Here is a 19,781-nt window from a genome sequence, read left to right on the forward strand (position 1 = left end):
TTTATTTTTTAAAATGATTCTGAGACAAATGGAAATGAATATTCAAATTCAGAGACTGAATCTCTCTGAAGCCAGGGATCAGAACAAATACTGAAATTATAATCCAAGGAAACTTTCTGAAATTAAAAGGAAAAAAATTCAAACTCCACATTGAAAGAGTATACTATACCTGAGAATATCAAGGTAGCACAACCAATATCAAGATATATTCATGAAAATACTGATTTTAAGGAGAAAAAAAGTCCTTTGGGCATCTAGGCAAAAAAGAGCAAATAAATAATATGGGAAAGAAAATTAGACTATTACCAAGCCTACAGCAAAACTGAAGTAACATTTAACACACTTAAGGGAAGAATTCACATTTCCTTAATCCCAGGGATTTTCCATTCAGCCAAAATGACTCTCAAATATAAAAGGCAGAACTGTTACCAACTTGTAAGAAACTCGGGAATTCTCTGGTGGCCAAGGTTAAGGATCCAGCACTGTCACTGCTGTGGCTCAGGTCACTGCAGTGGTGTGGGACTTCCACATGCTACAGGTGAGGGAGAGAGGGAGGAAGGAAGGAACAAACTCAGAGAATACTGCTCCCATGGGCCCCTTCTAAGGAAGCATCTAGAGAACAAGCTCCCAGAAAACCAAAATGAACAGAGAGACAAAAGAACTGGCAAGAGGCATTGAGCATAAAGTTACTTGCAAAACTAATTCTAAATGGAGGGTTTATGCAAGCTAAATGGAAAAGCTGATAGTATGTAATGGCTACATACTCTGACAATATAGAGTACATCTATTTAATGGGGGGGGGGGCAGTGGTAAATATGCGGTGTTATCTGCTTTCAGCACTCATATTGGTGGTGGTATTTTTAGTATTGTTATTGTGAGACTATTATGTGTGTGATATGGGATAAAGCAATTAAGTAATTATGGGATATTCAAACTGCATCACCCAAGTCCTTGAGAACTAGGACTCTCAGTATTAAGAGATACAGATGTAATTATAAAAAAAGCTAGTTAAAGCTCCATTACTCTGAATTTGAATCAAAAGAGCATGTTTTCACATTTTAACTTTCAATATACAAATATATTTTAGAGCTTTAAAACTATTTTATAAAATAAATATATAATTATATATAAACACTGTATATTACATCTTTCATCAACCACATAAATACATGTCATATTTCCTAGATCTGTGCAAAGACCTAGAAACAACGACCAAACTAGCAGTAATGAGCATCCCTAGCAATAGATATTATTGTCTTGAAGTAGCATTTCCAGCTAAAACAATCATTTTTCCTTGGGCAAAAAACTGACATTATTTTAGGTTTTAGGCAGGAAATACAAGGCAAGAAAAGCTTGCCATACCAGACAGCAAGGAAATTACCAAAGACAACTAGGGTTGTGTCAAAGAACTGAGAAGTCACTGAAAGAAGCTCTCCGATTTGCCAACAAAACAATTTTAACATAAAAATTATGAGCAATAATGACAACTCAGAGCATATATCTGAAACCTAAATATACTAGTTAATAACTAAACTTTAAAAAAATCTAACTGGTGACTCTCAAAGGACAACAGTTTATGCTGAAAACTAGTAAATAAAAGGAAAAAAACAAGCATTCTTTTCTGCTTTTCCTACACAAATTGTAGCTTGAGTAATCAACTAGGAAATGGGGGAAAGACAAAAGGCAAAACACAGAAATTTCACTCCACCACACCTACTTTATAATACTGAAATCAGCTAAATTAAAGCTAGCACTCCAAAAATCAGAAGAGGGAAAACAGGAGAAATCCATATAGGTATCAATTTCTCCTACGACTGCAGAGGAGAACGTTTAGGTTTACTCATCAGGTTAACTAGAAATTTTGAGTTGGCAAGGGTCAAGTACTATTATCCTTACTTCCTTTTTTCTCTTTCAGTATAACACTTCTCAACTGAGACTTGGCAGTTATATTTTGTCTATCAGTTATTTACACCATATATTCCCTTCTCTCCCTAATATGTCATAAGCTTCAGAATGAGAGAGACTTGTTTTTCATCTATGTATCTTCCATATGCCTAGTACAGCACTTGGCAAAATGTTTTACACATAGCATATGCTCAGTATGTTTGCTACACTAAATTAAAAAAAAAAAAAATCAAGGGCAGTCAAGTGAAAAGAAGAGAAAACTTGCTCTGTATTATTTCAAAACACAAAAACTAAGACAAACTAGAAGGAAAGTATGGATAGGCATATTAGACCAACATGAGCACAAAACTTCTTTAACACTGATTGCCTTGAAAAGTAGTAATGTCCCTTCACCACTTTTCAAGTTATTAAAAAAGATGCTGAGGATAACCATCTGGAAGCTCATGTATGTCTCTGAATTTGTTTAGACTGCATTAAAGGTAAAAGGGAAATTTGAAATTTGCTTCAAACTCTTAAGATTTTGTGTTTCTGAATAAGGCTGTCCCCAGAGACTTGGACTGAAAAGCAAGTGAAGAAAATAAGGAGAACCAAATCTATCCCAGAACATACACCAGAGCAGGCATTTCTTACCCCACTGGAAAACTGTAATTTGATAGTGCAAAAGTTCTATCCTATTTTATTAGAGAATTAAGTATCAGAACAAACCTTTGTACATATGGCATTTTGTATGTGTTACTTTCATTTCATCCTGTATGTTAATTATCTCCATTTTATAAAAGGACACTGATACCGAGAGAATAAGCAAATAATGGGTCTTGAACTTTGTCTCAAACCATGTTCTCTCCACTGACCCTTCCAGCTTCTAAGATAAATTAGCACTGCTTTTCTTGTATACTGGCATTAGAAAACATTTTTCTACCATGTCTTATCTTCCATACCATAAATTTATGCTTGCATGTCTTACCACTTATTTCAAGCTCTGCCCAATGTGATTTCTTTCCATTTGCTGCTTCTTCGGAGGACATAATTGTGTACATCCTCCGAGGGTCAGGAGGCTCGTATTTTTCTTTGGGCATGCCTGTTGAATTAGGAAAGAAACCAATCAGTACATGGAAGAACCAAATAACTGAAAAAGACAGTATCTTTTTAAAAATTAGATGCTCATATTATGATCTCTAAAGACAATTTTGCATTAAAAGGAACTAGGAGCTCCTTGAGGAAATGGAGGATTTCAGGCCTGGGATCAGAAAAATACAAACAAGCCTAGACACTAAGAAAGATGCTATGGCTGTGAAAGACAAAGGAGCCAGCTTGAAGAGGTCCCGCTGGCCATAGGTAAGATAATCTGAATATCAAAAGAAAGACTACATTCCAAAACTGCATGAATTCAAAACTTTAAGGGGGGGGGGGGACTGGACAACTCAGTCACCCGAGAACTGGAAAATAAAAGGAAAGAATCAAGTATTTATCCTGCATTTCAGGCAGACACTAGATGATAAAATGTTCTTAACAGTACTCTAGCTAATAAAGGCAGAATTAAGTAATTAGAAAAACCAATATTTCACAACCTCTAATGAAAAAGTGGAATTATATATACGTATGACTAGGTCACTATGCTGTTCAGCAGATATTGGCACAACACTGCAAATCAACAATAAGAAAACTTTTAAAAAAGAAAGAAAAAGTAGAAAAAAATCCAATGGAAAAATTTTAAATAGATCTGGCTCTAAGACCTCAACCCAAGGACCAATCTCAGTATCACAACAACTAGACTTACAGGTCAAAACTATGTATGCCCTTACCCCTTCATCCAAAAAATTAAAAATAAAAAATTGAACCTGAATCAAATCAGCCTCTCTAGATCTGGCACCAGTATACTTTAAATAAGGGAGACAGAGGAATATGTTAATAATAACACAAGGGAGTTCTTCTCGTGGCTCAGCAGTAACAAACCTGACTAGTATCCATGAGGATGCAGGTTCCATCCCTGGCCTCACTCAATGGGCTAAGGATCTGGAGTTGCCATGAGCTGTGGTGTAGGTCACAGATGTGGCTTGGATCCCATGTTGCTATGGCTGTGGTGGAGGCTGGTAGCTGCAGCTCCGATTTGACCCCTAGCCTGGGAACTTCGTCTGCCACAGTTGTGGCCCTAAAAGCAAAAAAAAACAAAAAAAAAACACAGACACAATAATGTGACTATACTTAACAGTGCTGGACTGTACACTTCAAATGACTAAGAGAGTAGTTTGTTATGTATATTTTACCATGATTAATTTTTTCTTAATTTTATAATAATGCCACAAGAACACAGCCAGTCAGAGGCAGAATATGGAAATTTCTACATGACAACAGACCAAAAAGGAATAACATGAAAAAGGAGAAGAGGAACTTGATATTAAATGACTTAATGAGGCATTGCAGTCAAATGCAATGAATAGACCTTGTTTGGGTTTTATCTGAACAATCAAGTATAAAAAACAATTTTGAGAATCAGACAAATTTAAAGAACTAAATTTAAGTTTATAGTGGGCTATGGTTTATTTTGCTTCTAGTTATTTTTAAAATTCTTATCTCTTATAGACACATTCTGAAATATTTAGGCAAAATGAAATCTCTCTCCTTTGCATATTTCCCCATATCCCTTACCCTGGTCTCATTTCACCTTATTTGTTTGGATGAGCCATTATCTGCTTTAACCAACTCTCCACCTACTCTGGATACCTAACACAGCTAAGCCAAGCTGGAGAAAAACCTACCATCGTGTGAGTTTTAAGTGAGCCGTAAGCAATCACTTACCTCTAATGGAGTTACTGCTGAATGGGTACAAAGTTTTAGCTTCACAAGCACATGGATGGAGGTGATGGGCGCACAACATTATGAATGTATTTAATACCAATGAATGCTACACTTAAAGATGGTTAAGACAGTAAATTCCATGTTATGTATATTTTCCCACAATAAAAAAAAATTGGAGGAGTTCCTGTTGTGGCACAGCAGAAATGAATCTGAGTAGTATACATGAGGATGCGGGCCTTGCTCAGTGGGTTAAGGATCCAGGGTTGCTATGGCATAGGCTGGCAGCTGTAGCTCCCATTCATCCCCTAGCCTGGGAACTTCCAAATGCTGTTGAGCGCGACCCCCTCCCTGCCCCCTGCCAAAAAAGTAAAAAATTTAAAGCTACTTTCATCATGCTATGCTGCTTCTCTAATGAAGAGAAGTAGAGCTATTTTTCAAACATAGAAATGAGCTTTGACCATGAAGTAAAAACAGGAGGTGTAATCCTAAAAAGCTTTTTGAAAAAAGTTAGAATACAAATGGTGAGACTAACCATCTGCACAAGAAAGAGCACATCTATTTTTTGGTTTTGTTAAAAAACCAGGGAGTTCCCATTGTGGCACACAATGGGAAACAAAATCGACTAGGAACCATGAGGTTGCGGGTTTGATCCCTGGCCTTGCTCAGTGGGTTAAGGATCTGGCGTTGCCATGAGCTGTGGTGTAGGTTGCAGTAATGGCTCAGATCCTGTGTTGCTGTGGCTGTGTTGTAGGCCAGAAGCTGTAGCTCCAATTATACCCCTAGCCTGGGAACCTCCATATGCCAAGGGTGCGGCCCTAAAAAACAAACAAACAAAACAAAACAAACTGTTCTCTTAGTTTCTTAAGAATATGAATTCAACAATTAAAGTTTTCAGACTGATACAAAAAATACCCAACAGAGAGAGCAATACAGTCAAAAACTGTTCCCATTCCATCCAGAGGCAAAGCAAATGCCCTTTCTGAATCATATGAATACACCAGTAATTTATATCAAAAATATGAAAGGCTAGGTAAGGTTAACAAAAGGGCTTGATAACAACATTCCTCAAGACTCCTTAAGATCACCCAAATGCCATTATTCTGAGTAGATTTTACTTAACAAAAAAACCCATCTGATCTTCATTGGCTTTTTAAAATAGAATTTAATAATGGTAAGCTGATATGTCCAGCTGAGGTTAGAGTTTAGGTCCTATTATTAATTACTTGACTTCTTAGTGAAAGCTCAGAAGTCTGATTTACCAATCTCATGTGAGCTTAGTGTGAATCAATGTCTAGAGTTTGCTCATGCTTCAGAGAATAAGTAAAGGTATCGCTGAACTGAAATCTGAAATCCAGGCCCCTGACCTGGGGTCATTCCATCAAAGAGTCATAATTTCTGCATAGGCAGCCAACCACTCCCTTTCTTGCTTTTCATAATGTGTGACAGGTTGTCTTAAAATGTAAAAGCAGTTCTCTAAACTTGAAAGCAGCAAGAGATCTTTATTTTCCAAATCCCTAAGAGTGACGATTAGAAAGTGGGAGAAAGAGTATGACGGAAAAAAAGAAATGGTAGCAAATTTGACAATCAAGCTCTTTTGAGGAGCACATCTGCCCAATGAACAACCCCACTCATTTTTCTTGGAATCCACCAAAACATAGTATTGGAAACATACTATTGGACATAGTACTGGAAACTAGGTTGAGAAAAGGATATAAGAATACATACAATTTAGGATTTTTCCCAAGGTTTTGAAACCAACAAGCAGATCTTGCTCTCAAAAAAAATAAATAAATAAAATAAAATTTTAAAAATACGGTGTGTCACTACAGATTACTATCTAAAAAGAATAAAAGGTTTCCAAAGTAGACCTGAAAACTGTCAAGGAGAATTACAAGACTTAAAAAATAGCTGGGCCCCGCCGCACATATTGCCATCTGGCCCTGTGGACCCACTGCCTGCGGACCTGCCCGGCCTCCTGTGCACTGTGTCTGGTTCCTCCAGTGTCGACACCATGAAGAAAGTGGTTCGGCAGCTCCAGCTGGAGGCTGGGCTCAACCTCAAAGGTTTTTCCCAGGCAGCTGCAGCTCTGAAACACTTCTGTCTACAAAATGCTCAACATGACCTCCTGTTGACTGGAGTCTCTTCCAAGTACGAATCCTTTCAGACCCCAGAAACTCTGTTCCTTTTCTGTAGTAACGTTTTCTAAACCACTTTTCATGAACAATGACTACTCCAAAGCAAGCTGAATTTGAAACCTGTATAAAAGCCTATCTCTATAATACGTGCCATACTATACAAAACAAACTTACACTTTTGTGAGTCCTTAACATCTACCTCTCTGAATTTTCATGAATTTATTTTTCATAAGGGTAATTATTTTACATGCACTGGCAGCAGCATACAATAAAATACTTAGTACAAAAAACCAACCAACCAACCAACCAAACAAACAAACAAAAAAAAACGGAGCTCCCGTCGTGGCACAGTGGTTAACCAATCCGACTAGGAACCATGAGGTTGCGGGTTCGGTCCCTGGCCTTGCTCAGTGGGTTAAGGATCTGGCGTTGCCGTGAGCTGTAGTATAGGTCACAGACGCGGCTTGGATCTGGCATTGCCGTGGCTGTGGTGTAGGCCAGTGGCTACAGCTCCGATTCGACCCCTAGCCTGGGAACCTCCATATGCCACAGAAAATGGCCCTAGAAAAGGCAAAAAAAAAAAAAAAAAAAAAAAAGCTGGGCTAGAGTTAGCAGGTATACAGGACCTGACTAGTCAATCTCCAACTCCTCCAATCCAGTGTCAATCACTACTGATCCTGGCAGCATAAAATCTGTCCTTGATCTAGATCTCAGAGAAATGTTCTTTCATTATCTTAGAATAACTATGTACCTTAAATATAAGACATTATTTACCAGCATAGAAAGAGGTATGCTTTCATTATTAAACATTTTACGAAGCAGCTTAAAAACACATAGTAGAGGGAATTCCCCCTGTGGTGCAGTGGGTTAAGAATCCAACTGCAGGAGTTCCCGTCGTGGCGCAGTGGTTAATGAATCCGATTAGGAACCATGAGGTTGCGGGTTCAGTCCCTGCCCTTGCTCAGTGGGTTAACGATCCGGTGTTGCAGTAAGCTGTGGTGTAGGTTGTAGGTGCGGCTCAGATCCTGCATTGCTGTGGCTCTGTCATAGGCCGGAGACTACAGCTCCGATTGGACCCCGAGCCTGGGAACCTCCATATGCCGCGGGAGCGGCCCAAAGAAATAGCAAAAAGACAAAAAAAAAAAAAAAAAAAAAAAGAAAGAAAAAGAATCCAACTGCAGTAGCTTGGGTCGCTGCAGAGGTAAGGGTTCGATCCCTGGCCTGGCGCAGTGGGTTAAAAAGATCCAGCGCTGCCACAGCTGTGGGGTAGATCAGGAGCCATGGCTCAGATTCAATCCCTGGCTCAGGAGCTTCCACGTGCCTTGGGTGCAGCCATAGAAAAGAACAAAAAAACCCCAAGCAAAAAAAATACACGAAGGAAGGGGGAGGGGGGAGGAGGTGGAGGGAGGAGAGGAGTGAGAGAAGGGGAGGGGAAGGTGGAGAGAAGACCATAGCTGCAAGTCAGCCACCATTTGAGGCAGGCATTAAATTAAGAAAATTGCTAACGAAAGAGAAAGATTTGTGATTATACTTTCAGCGGGAACTGTATTTCAGAGTTAAGCAAATGGCCCAGTTGAAAAAAAAAACAAAAAACTCCTCCTATACAAAAGAATGAGTTAATGAAGAATGAAAGAATCCATAAAAACAAAGTCAAGTCATCTCATAATTCCTAATTATTAGATGAACCTTTTTAAGGCAAAGATTTATTTATTTTTGTCTCTTGTCCTTTTAGGGCTGCACCTGTGGCATATGGAGGTTCCCAGGCTAGGGGTCTAAAAGGAGCTATAGCCGCCGGCCTACGCCAGAGCCACAGCTCATGGCAATGCTGGATCCTTAACCCACTGAGTGAGGCCGGGGATCAAACCCAAAACCTCATGGTTCCTAGTCAGATTCGTTTCCGCTGCCTAAGGCAAAGATTTATAAATTGGGTTCAAACTACTAGAAGAATCACTGGCACTGGTATAGTGCTAAGGTAACATCACCAACTGGACTGTTTTTTGATTATTAGGTAGAAAATGTTCAAGAAAGGAATAAACTGTTACTCTCTTCATCAATCTTCCCAACACTAATGGGGATAGAACCAGATACTGTGGGTCTTCTGATCTGTCCTAATATGAAGTACACACCAACAATGTTTACCTTGACTAAGAACTAGAGGAACTGGGCAGATGACACCCAAGAAGCAACTGGACAAAATGAGAATGGGGGATGTGCTGCATAATAGATAACTGGTCTGCTACCTTCAACAAGCTGGTGTCAGGACTATTCCAGATTTGAAGAGAATTACGGGATATAGATAATGAGATGCAATTAATAGTCCCTATATAGGCTCCACAAATCAGCAACAAAGGACATTCTGTGGACATCTGGAGAAACATTTAATATCTAGTTCCTATTTTAAAATATTAATGATTATGAGATCACGTTATTTTGGTAATGTACAAAACTGTTTCTTGTTAAAAGGCACTCTAAATTAAATAATTTATTTTAATTCTATCAGCCAGATTTTTTCAAAGGGAAACGAGTCTAAGTTACAGCCAATCTTAACTGACAAGATAAAATGATAAATTTAGCATACCTCTTTTCCTTTTCTTGATTATTACATTTTCTCCTCCATTCTTTGTGCTTTATTTCTTCCACAAATACAAAGTGGGAAAGGAAAGGAAGCAAGGGAAGCAGGGAGAAATAAATTTATGTGTAGAAAGATCCTTCTATTTGATCAGGCTCTTCACAGATCTGCAAGTTAGGGAATTTTTTTTAGAGCCACACGCATGGCATATGGAAGTTCCCAGGCTAGGGGTCAAATAGGAGCTGCAGCTGCAGGCCTGTGCCACAGTCACAGCAACACCAGATCCAAGCCACATCTGCAACCTATGCTACAGCTTTCAGCAATGCCCAGATCCTTAACCCACTGAGTGAGGCCAGGGATCAAACCCACATCCTTGTGGATACTAGTCGGGTTCTTAAACCACTAAGCCACAATAGGAACTCCAAGTTAGGGAATATCTGAAAAGGTAGAGAGACTAGCCTTGGCATCAATTTATTTCTTCTAATCCAAATTTTCACTAGCTCTTACCTAATTTTTCATTAAATCCAACTGATTTTTACTTCTACAGGACTTTGAAACCTGTCTTCTCCATTTTCACTGCTACAGAAGTTAATTCAGACCCTCATTCCTCAGCTACAACTTCTAAACAACCTTCTCTATATCTTCCTGATAGATGCCTGTTCATGTCACTCTCCTGCTTAAAAATCTAAAATGGCTCTTTCTGCCTACCTAGCCAAAGTCCAAACTTCAAAGTCTGCAATGTGGAAAGAACTTAGGCAACTATTCTCTCAGGCATCTTCAGCCACTTACACACATGCCACCCTATAAAGTCCTAGGTTAATTAAAACAAACTTACTCCTAAAACATAATTTTTCAATACATGGTAATCCTCATTCTAAACCCTCAACCCTAAACTCCTACTCACCCTTCAGGGCAACTCAGGTTGGATGTTAAAGCCCCTGTAAGCCCTTCCCAACAAAGGCACAAGTTCACGACTCCTCTGCACATCATACATTTACTGGAGCACTATCACCCCATTTTGTATTTCCCAGTGTCTTGTGTAAGACCTGCCACATTTTACTAATGCACTGGTCTAAACATTCTTTTCTTCATGACTCAGAATCAGGTGTTCATAGAAGAAAAATCCAGAAGCAAATCAATATACCTGAGCCATGCTTCCTTAAAAGAGCAATCTTGTGGCACAGCAGGTAAAGGATCCGGCATTACTGCATGTGTGATGCAGGCTGCAACCATGGCACAGGTTTGATCCCTGATGTGGGAATTTCCATATGCTGCAGGTGTGGTCAAAAAAGTCTTCTTTACAGAACCCATTCAATGAAAATTTACTAAGCAATTTTAAGTATCAGGCACTTTGACAGGTACTGGGTATAAAATTAGGATGTATGTACATGATCTTGGATCTTAATCTACTATTTGGCACGAACAAAAATCTTAAAACTGTGCAATCACACAACCTTTTCTTATTTTTATAAACATTACTCTAATTTAGGACTTCTTCCCTATCCCTCACAAACACAGGAATTTATCATTCCCTGCACTGAGCTATTCTGAACCTTGAAGATATTTCTAATGCTATATTCTTTAACCCCACCTTAATTTTTTTTTAACATGTCTCATTCACCTACTCTAACATTCATCCACTCTAATATAGATTCTTTGCAATTAGATTTTATTTTAAGAGCCTGGCAAATAGTAAGTGCTCAGTGAATACTTACAAGAACGCAACAGGTTAAGCTGTGATACTGAAAAGGCAAACGTTTTGTAAGAGACTAGTGTGATAACAGAAGCAGTGCCCATCTTACTAGGAGTAAGAAAACTAATATTGGGCTTCTAATCTTGAAGGCAAAATCTAGAGAAACCAGACAGAAAGGACGTTAGTGACCAAAGAATAACATTAGTTCTAGGACAGGCTAGGATAAGAAGCAAAGGGACAAACTTAAAGGTAAAACTGTATAAATATAATCTTAATGGCATGCAATGACAAAATAGGAGCAAACCTCAAACAGGGGGGATAATAGCAAAACTGTGTTGGGTGCCATTTGCCACACTTTACAGTGGGCATATAATGGCTACATGTTTTGGGCATTCACCAACTGCCAGGCCTACCAGGCCTTATTTCATTATTATTTCCTTTAATCCTCAGGAGTTCTATAAGTAAATACTATTATTCTCCATACATAAAGAAAAGAATGTCCAGAGAATGAGTCATTTATCTGCCTGAGAACAAAGAGGTACTAGCAGCACAACTGTGATTTTTACCTCAAGTCTGATCCAAAAGTCTTTCAACCACTATGAAATAATTTCCCTGTATTATCTCAATTTAATACTCATAGCAACCCATGAGGTAGAAACTATCCTCATTTTATTTTAGATGAGGACACTGAGACCCTGAATTTAAATAACTTGCCCAAGGTTGCACACACTTGGTAAGAAGTAGAGGTGGGATTTGAACCTAGGACAATCTAGATAAAAAGCTGTACTCCATTACCATAATGCCTCACACAACTCTAGAATTCTGTCACTGATGAAACCAAGATCTCAGGTTCATTCTCCAAATATGCTGTTAAGATCATGAGCTCTTGGAGTTCCCATTGTGGCTCAGCGGGTTAAGAACCCAGCTAGTATCCACAAGAATGCAGGTTTGATCCCTGGCCTCCCTCAGTCAGTTGAGAACCTGGTGCTGCTACAAGCTGTGGCATAAGTTGCAATTGTGGCTCAGATCTGGTGTGGCTGTAGCACAGGTACTATTCAACCCCTAGCCTGGGAACTTCCTTCCATATGCTGCGAGTACAGCACCCCCCCAAAAAAAACAAACAAACAAAAAAAACAAACCATGATCTCTTGAGTTTCCTTCTCAGCTATACCATCTTTCCAAACTATTTTTTTTTTTGTCTTTTCTAGGGCCACACCTGCGGCATATGGAGATTCCCAGGCTAGGGGTCCAATCAGAGCTGTAGCCACTGGCCTACACCAAGAGCTACAGGAACGCCAGATCCGAGCCACGTCTGCGACCTACACCACAGCTCATGGCAACGCCGGATCCCCAACCCACTGACCGAGGCCAGGGATTGAACCCGCAACCTCATCATTCCTAGTCGGATTCGTTAACCACTGATCCACACGGGAACTCCCAAACTATCCTTTACCTGTATTCTCTACTCCCAAACTCTGCCTAATACTTAAGACAACAGATCTCAAATGATATCATCTCAGGACCCTTATACTCAGATACCTCAAAGAGCTTTCATTTGTGTGGGTTATACTCATTAATATTTACCATACTAGAAATCAGAACCAAGATTTTTAAAATAGTAACTCATTAAATATAATAAACCTAATACATGTTAACATTTTTATGAAAAGTAACCATTTTCAAAAACAAAGTAAAAATTTTTGAGATGAGTGACACTGTCTTACATTTTTACAAATCTTTAAGGCCTGACATGCTAGAAGACAGCTGGATTCACCTATCCGCTCTGAATTCAATTTATCAGGTATCACATGTCATTCTGTTAGACTCCAGGAAACTCCACTGCATACGGATAAGAGAATGACAATGAAAAGGGCAAATATGGTCTTAATATTTCCAAGAACTTAAGGTTTCTATAGCCACCTTATCCTGCCTCCCAAAATCTCCTTTTCTCAAGTAGAATAAAAATAAATTTCAGTTAAACCAACTTTAATTGGTTTCCACTCAATAAGGCCTCTACAAAAAGATTTTTAAATTATGATAAAATATTCCTCCAAAAGATACAACTAAACAGCAGATGTAGTAGTCAATATTAAGCTCTAAAAGAAGATTGGCATACCCATCTGCATCCGCAGTGCCCAGCCAATAACCAAGAGCCCATTAAGAAGTTAACTAGACTGCTGTTGAAATACAATTCTACCCTTGTGCATGTGCCCGATTACACGAGTGAATGTAAAACATAGTCAGAGAAGCCAGAGTGTTCTGCAACACCATAGGAAACTACCAATTTTATTTTATTTATTTATTTTTGTTTTTTTGTCTTTTCTAGGGTGACATATGGAGGTTCCCAGGCTAGGGGTCTAATCAGAGCTGTAGCCGCTGGCCTACGCCAGAGCCACAGAAACGCCAGATCTGAGCTGCGTCTGTGACCTATACCACAGCTCACGGCAACGCCGGATTCTTAACCCACTGAGCGAGGCCAGGGATTGAACCTGCAACCTCACGGTTCCTAGTTGGATTCGTTAACCACTGACGGGAACTCCTGGAAACTACCAATTTTAAAGGTCAAAAATGGTCAAATACTAGTGATTTCATTCAAGCCAATAAATTAACTCAAAATATAACCAATGAAGGTACACCAAGTATAGGTAATCTACAAATTTCAACTTGAAATAAATACAAATACTTCTTAGCTTAGAAATTTTAATTTCCATATTTTTAAGTCAAATATAAAGCTTAGGGCAAAAGAACATATTAAGACAAATATGACTTATGATCTAATCAGCAGAAGCTGAATGACCACTAACATGCAGGGCATTAAGTCAATCCATGATTTGTTTGGTGAAACCTCAAAAAATAAGGACAGGCCATCGATATTAACTGTTTCCTTAGCATGAGACAAGCACCAATTGACTAGTTTACACCACCAGCAATGATGGCTGCCAAGAGAAATCTTTTCATTTCTTTATTACCTTTTGACAGATTTTCCATAATCTACCCCTCTCTCTTTATAATCATAACTTTCTAGCTACCACCATGTAGTTGGAATTTTAGCCTTTTGAGGCAGTCAACACTTATTTTAGCTATCAATTCATGTATACAATCATTTGGGGAGGTCCAAAAATACTAGCAATCAGTACTGGCCCATACTTTAACTATAAAAAAGTATGTCACACATAAAATTTCCCCACTCCTATCCATCTAAACTCTCAATGAATCCCTATTATACATAGATGGAAGTCCCAACACTTTAAGAAAAAGCCCATGACTATTCACTGTCTCTTACATCCTTGCATCCTATTTTTCACAGCCCAAGTTGTATGTAACTTTACTGCACATACTGCTTCTCACTGAAATGTCCTACTCAGCCTGACAAACCCCTATTTAACCTTCAAAACTCAGCCCTACGACCTCTGAGATGACTCCCTCAAGTTTCCCAAGCAGAACTAGTTGCTCCTTCATTAGCATGCTCCAAATGCTTTGTATGTATATTCCTTATTATTGTATATAACCTGATGAGCACTTTCATTGCTTCCTTTGTCTGCCCTCCCCCTAATTTCACAAAATGCCTCCAGGCCATGAGGATAGTCATAACCTTTAAGCTTGGTGGCTCAACTTCTGATAAGCAGAGGCTTGATTTTTCCAGCTTAAGCTCTAGAGTCTGCCTAAGCTTAACTCAGAAGACAAGTTCTCAATAACTGAATTTTCATGTGTACTATTTTATAGGTTTTGATTGCTCTAAACTTTTTTCAAAACATTCTGATTATAAATTATCCTGTATTACAGAGCAATTGGGCAGAGCCCTCAAGCCCATTATAAAAGGGACCACAGACACAAAAGATACTATATCCAAGTTTAAAACAGAATCAGAGTCACAACTCCAACTACCTCAAATGTGACTTTTTAATATGGAGGGTTTCCACTTAAACACTGATATCCAAGTGATCTCTAAATCATTTTGCTCCTCTATGAAAAATATTTTGCCTCCATCCTTTGCTATAGGATAAAGATATACCTAACTTTTTGCTTGGTAAAGATAGTCCATCAAAATCTAGGCAGGACACACCTTTGCAGGTTCATTCCCCAATCACTCTCCTTGTTTCAGTGACATATCACCATTGGCCTTACCACAACACTTCTCACCTCAGTGCACCTACGATTCCTTTTGTTTGAAATGATCCCATCTGCCCAGTCTGACAAACACATATTCTGTATTGTTTTCTGTAAACTGCTCCCACACTTTCTACAAATGTAATTCTTTCTTCTCCTACAGCACTCTGTACACCTACTAAGTCTACAGACGAGAAGACAGGAACTGAGTATTATTCAGTTTTTAATTCTCAGGGTCCAATACTATGTTCAGCATATACTATTTTCTGCACATAACTTAAGTTACCAAGAAAACAAAAAAAATGAAGGGGAGGTAAAGTCCAGAGAAGGGTAATATTAAGGCAGCCTAAATTAGTCTCCATCTTACATGCAAATAACCTTCTTTTTTTGGCCACACCCTTGGCATGAGGAAGTTCCTGGGCCAGAGATCGAACCTGCACCAGGGCAGTGACTAGAGCAACAGCAGTGACACCAGATCCTTAACTCACTGTGCCACCAAAGAACTCCTACCTTCTCCTTTTCATTTACTTGTTCAAATACCAAAATATGGTGCATTCCATTGTACTCTAATGCACACAGGCTATGCATACAGTAAGTTTACAGTTTAACTTTTTTTTTTTTTTTTTGGTCTTTTTACATACAACCACACCTGAGGCATATGGAAGTTCCCGCCAGGCTAGGGGTTGAATCAGAACTGGAGCTTCTGGCTTACACCACAGTCACAGCAAGGCCAGATCTGAGGCCTGTCTGCAACCTACACCACAGCTCCTGGCAATGCTGGATCCTTAACCCACTGAGCAAGGCCAGGGATCGAACTCGAATCCCCACGAACACTAGCAGGGTTCTTAAGCTGCTGAGCCACAATGGGAATTCCAACAGTTTAACTTATTCAGCATTTCTTATTTTCACTTAGTGTTTTGTTACTTATACTACCTAGTGAAAGGGCTACCTTCCTCAAGTGAGTAGCAGATAAGGAAAGAAAAAAGTACATAAGTAAAAGATTTTGTGGAATCTAAGGATTTGAAAATTAAAATTGGAACTTTTTTCTAGACAGTAACGCTACATTCTAATTACAACAAAAGTATAAACAGTACACACTGGAAATCCAAGTCTTTTCTTCATTAAGACTGTATGTTCTTAACTGAACCTATTTTGACTTTTCCAAAGTGTTAAATACTTTAAAAGCAGGGCTTCCCAACCAGTGTACCTTATATATGGGAAAGTTACAGGTGTGCTAAAGAGGGTTCTCACCCCGTATGGCCCAAAAGCTATAGCGGTAAGCAGCCCTGACCATTTTTTCCCCCACATTTCAATCTGGTACTTGTTATTAGTTTTATACATTTAACTAACCTAGTTGTACCCATAAAGTTCCTTTTACACAACACAGTAATCTCTTGTTAATATAAGTGAATGAGTAGTGGCAAAAGCTAAATGAAGAGAGATGCCAGAGCAACAGCATTTGTTCTGTGGTATTACACCATTGGAGATCCATAACCAAGGGAAACATAAAATAGGCCATCAAAACAAACATGAAGTTGGAGTTCCTGCTGTGGCACAATGGGATCAGCAGCAATGCTGGGAGGCAGCAACCTGGGAGGCAGGTTCGATTCCAGGCTCAGCACAATGAAATAAGGATCCCCTGCTACCGCAGGTGCAGTTCTGATCTGAGCCCTGGCCCTGGAACTCTATAGACCACGGGGCGGCCAAAAAAGAGAAAAAAAAAAAAAAAAAAAAAAAAAAGAAATTAACACTGGACAATTGAAATGTCACAATTATACTGACAATATATTAAAGTAGAAGTTTATGAAAATACAACTCTTACCATTAGAAATTTCATGTATATTTAAGTGATTCCACAGGAATTTTAAGGTATATGATATAATACCATTGATTTATTTTTTCATTTTTAAAAGATTTATTGAAATATAGTTGATGTACAATGTTGTGATCAGCCTTGACCATTTATTCCAGTATGCCTTATATATATGATCCCTTTCTGTTATACTATGGTATGAAAGAGATTTGTGCTTTAAAGACTATAAAAAAGCTAATATGAATACAGTGGAATGCCTAAGCATTAACCAAAATGCATTAGGTATAAACCACAAGTACATTAAGCAAATTCCTACAGCGCCTTTATTTGTAGCCAGGACCAAGCAAGTTCTATAACTAATTTCATGTCTGTTCAAAAGGAAATAGTCTGAAAAGTTTTACTTTGCCACTGATTTAAGAAATCTGGGGGAAAAAAAAAAAAAAAAAAAAAAAAAAACCCTAAAAATCAAATAGGCTTTCAAAAGAGCTTATCCACATTTCATGTACATTACATTCTGAGTCTCAGAAAAAGACTTTTGTCCTTTGTGATACCCTCATTTTGTCATCTTTTCATTAAGCATCTTGCTCACCTACTGAGGACTGACCAGACTCAACCAGTTCAAGTAACTTCCATCCATTAAAACAAATCCCTCTTCCCTCCTAAAACTAACCTCCAGCAAGAACAGCACTTGTTCACGCATGCTAACACAAAACCCAGTCCTTTCCCTAACTGCATAATCTTGGGCAAGTTACTTTAACCTTCCTAGGCCTGTTTCCTCAACATCAGCTATTCAAATATTTTGTTTAAATCAAGTCTACTGGACTAGATCACTCGTCTAAAAATATTAAGCAATTTTTATTTCCAAAGTGATCATATTCTAAAGACTGCCATAATTACCCTGAGAGCAATTACAAAATAAGTCTTCAAAACCTTCTGATCAATGGACATAGCTCCTATACCCTACAAAACTGCTTAGGGATGGTAAATTCTAGCATAAAACAAAGTGCTAGTAAATGTCATTTTATTTTTCACTTGTTCATATTTTCTCTTCCTCTCCAAAATTAAAATCCCCAGGCACAAAGAGGCAAAAAGATTCCACACTAGCACTAATGGGACAATCCATGTGGAAAACAGGTAAGTATGGGAATTCATATTCAAGGAGACTAAATGTCAGCTTAACACAAGAAGTCCAAAAAGAACAAGCAAGATGACCATTCACAATCTGTAATTTGCAGTAACAGTTCAAGAAAAAGTTACAAGTGTTCATCAGCAGGCTCTTTGGGGAAGATGAAGGAGGAAAAGAGCCAAAGGTTTCCAAAGAAAATAATGATTTAGAAATAAATAGGAGAGATATGATTCTAGTTATCAGAAAAGACTGTTTCAAGTACTTAAAACCATCTCTGAGTCCTCAGCAGTATTATATGTCTTTTCATCTGGTTCTAAGTTCTTCTTTAACCATGTCATTCCTACCCCTCAAAATTTTTTCCTCAAACTGAGTTTTAAATATATTTGGGGGAGGAGTAAACAGTTGGTTTCCCGCTTTACCCTAACTGCGAAGTTCCACACTCCACCGCGCAATCCCACATAGCCCACTTCTCCAAAGTTGCCACCCATCCTGGCCGAGAGTCCTGGACACCAAGTCTCCTCCTAGAACGACCACAATCAGAGTCTAGGCCCAGGGAATCCCCCAACCTCGGCGCCCCCTGCGCGCCCCCGCCGTCAATCAACGCCCCCACTCCCCTACTCTGCGCGGGGGCGCGGCCTGAAGAGGCGTGGGATCGCAACAGCTGCGCGTCTAGGGACCCCCAACAGCCGCCAGCTCCTCCAAGCTGCAGGCCTGTTGCCCGCAAAACTCAAGTTCCTATGGCCCGAGCCCCCCGCGCTCCAGTCCTACCGAGCGGGGCCCGTGCGCTATCCGTGTGCAGGGAGCAGCGCCTGGCCGGGCCTCGGGTGCGTCTCGCTCACCTCTTGGGGTGCGCCGCCTTCCTCCGCCGCTGCCGCCGCCTCCTCCCTATGAGTGCAGCGGGGTCTGACCTGTGGAACCACCATACCAGTCCCGCCCGCTGCTGCAGCGCCGCCGCCGCCGCCGCTCTTCTGCCGCCTCAGTCGCCGCTCTTTGTTTCCCCTCTGAAATCCACCGCTTAAGCCGCCCGCCTCAGCCGCCCTGACGGGTCGCCACTACGCCCTCCGGCCTCCCAGCCTCCGGCCTCGCCCGCCTAACTGCGCCCACCGCTGTCTTCGCCTCCGCGCCGCCGACGTCGCCGCCACCGACGCCGCCGCCTCCTCCTCCGCGCCCCCCTAGTTTTCATTGAAAGCAAACAAGATCATGGCGGCGGCCGCCGTCCCCCAGCCAGCGAGCGCCCGGACCGCCGCCGCCGCTCCAACATCCCGGCCGCCCATTGGCTGCTGCCGCCGGGTGCGACCATTCAGCGTCCGGGGAGGTCTCTCTCCGCACGCCGCTTTCCTAGGCCCCGCCCGCTCGTGCCCCCCATACCCCTCCCCCCGCCACTGGAAGCAGTGAGCCGACCCAGCGCGCTTTGGGGCGGGCCTCCCTCTCCCCTTCCCGCTCTCCTACGGATTTCCTGCCTGGTAGCGCCTGATTTCTTAAGGCTCCTCCGTTTTTCAGCTAGGTTTTTTTTTTGTTTGTTTGTTTGTTTGTTTGTTTTTTTTCCCTCCAGCTGTTCACTCTTGTTCCTCTCTTCCCTCTTTTTTCTTGGTCTACGACTCTTCGTTTCGCCTGTCAGTCACATGGAAAACAAGGAC

General features: G+C 40.2%; 1 protein-coding gene and 1 pseudogene across 19 annotated transcripts in view; one reads left to right on the forward strand and one right to left on the reverse strand.

Annotated features, from left to right (window-relative positions):
- CNOT6 (CCR4-NOT transcription complex subunit 6) overlaps nt 1-19,781 on the reverse strand; it is a 153,360-nt gene that overhangs the window by 51,450 nt on the left and 82,129 nt on the right. For 8 of the 19 annotated variants that reach the window (XM_085013604.1, XM_085013601.1, XM_085013603.1 and 5 more), the window contains exons 1-2: nt 18,984-19,349; nt 2,870-2,983 (exon numbers count right to left, since the gene is read on the reverse strand). Coding sequence is in view for 11 of the 19 variants with exons in the window: in XM_085013595.1 (XP_084869721.1) it covers nt 2,870-2,981 (112 nt within the window). In the remaining 8 variants the exon portion in view is untranslated. Of the gene's footprint in view, nt 1-2,869; nt 2,984-3,858; nt 4,055-18,912; nt 19,350-19,781 lie in introns of those variants that run through there. The other 11 variants (XM_085013602.1, XM_085013599.1, XM_085013592.1 and 8 more) reach the window with 4 other exon arrangements.
- LOC110259664 (guanine nucleotide-binding protein G(I)/G(S)/G(O) subunit gamma-5 pseudogene) lies at nt 5,161-6,947 on the forward strand (annotated as a pseudogene).

This window comes from Sus scrofa, chromosome 2 (genome assembly GCF_054392235.1).
Source record: "Sus scrofa isolate SSC_HxYL_T2T_F1_AM1 chromosome 2, Sscrofa_HxYL_maternal_Yorkshire_Landrace_v2.0, whole genome shotgun sequence".
Classification (NCBI taxonomy): Eukaryota; Metazoa; Chordata; class Mammalia; order Artiodactyla; family Suidae; genus Sus; species Sus scrofa.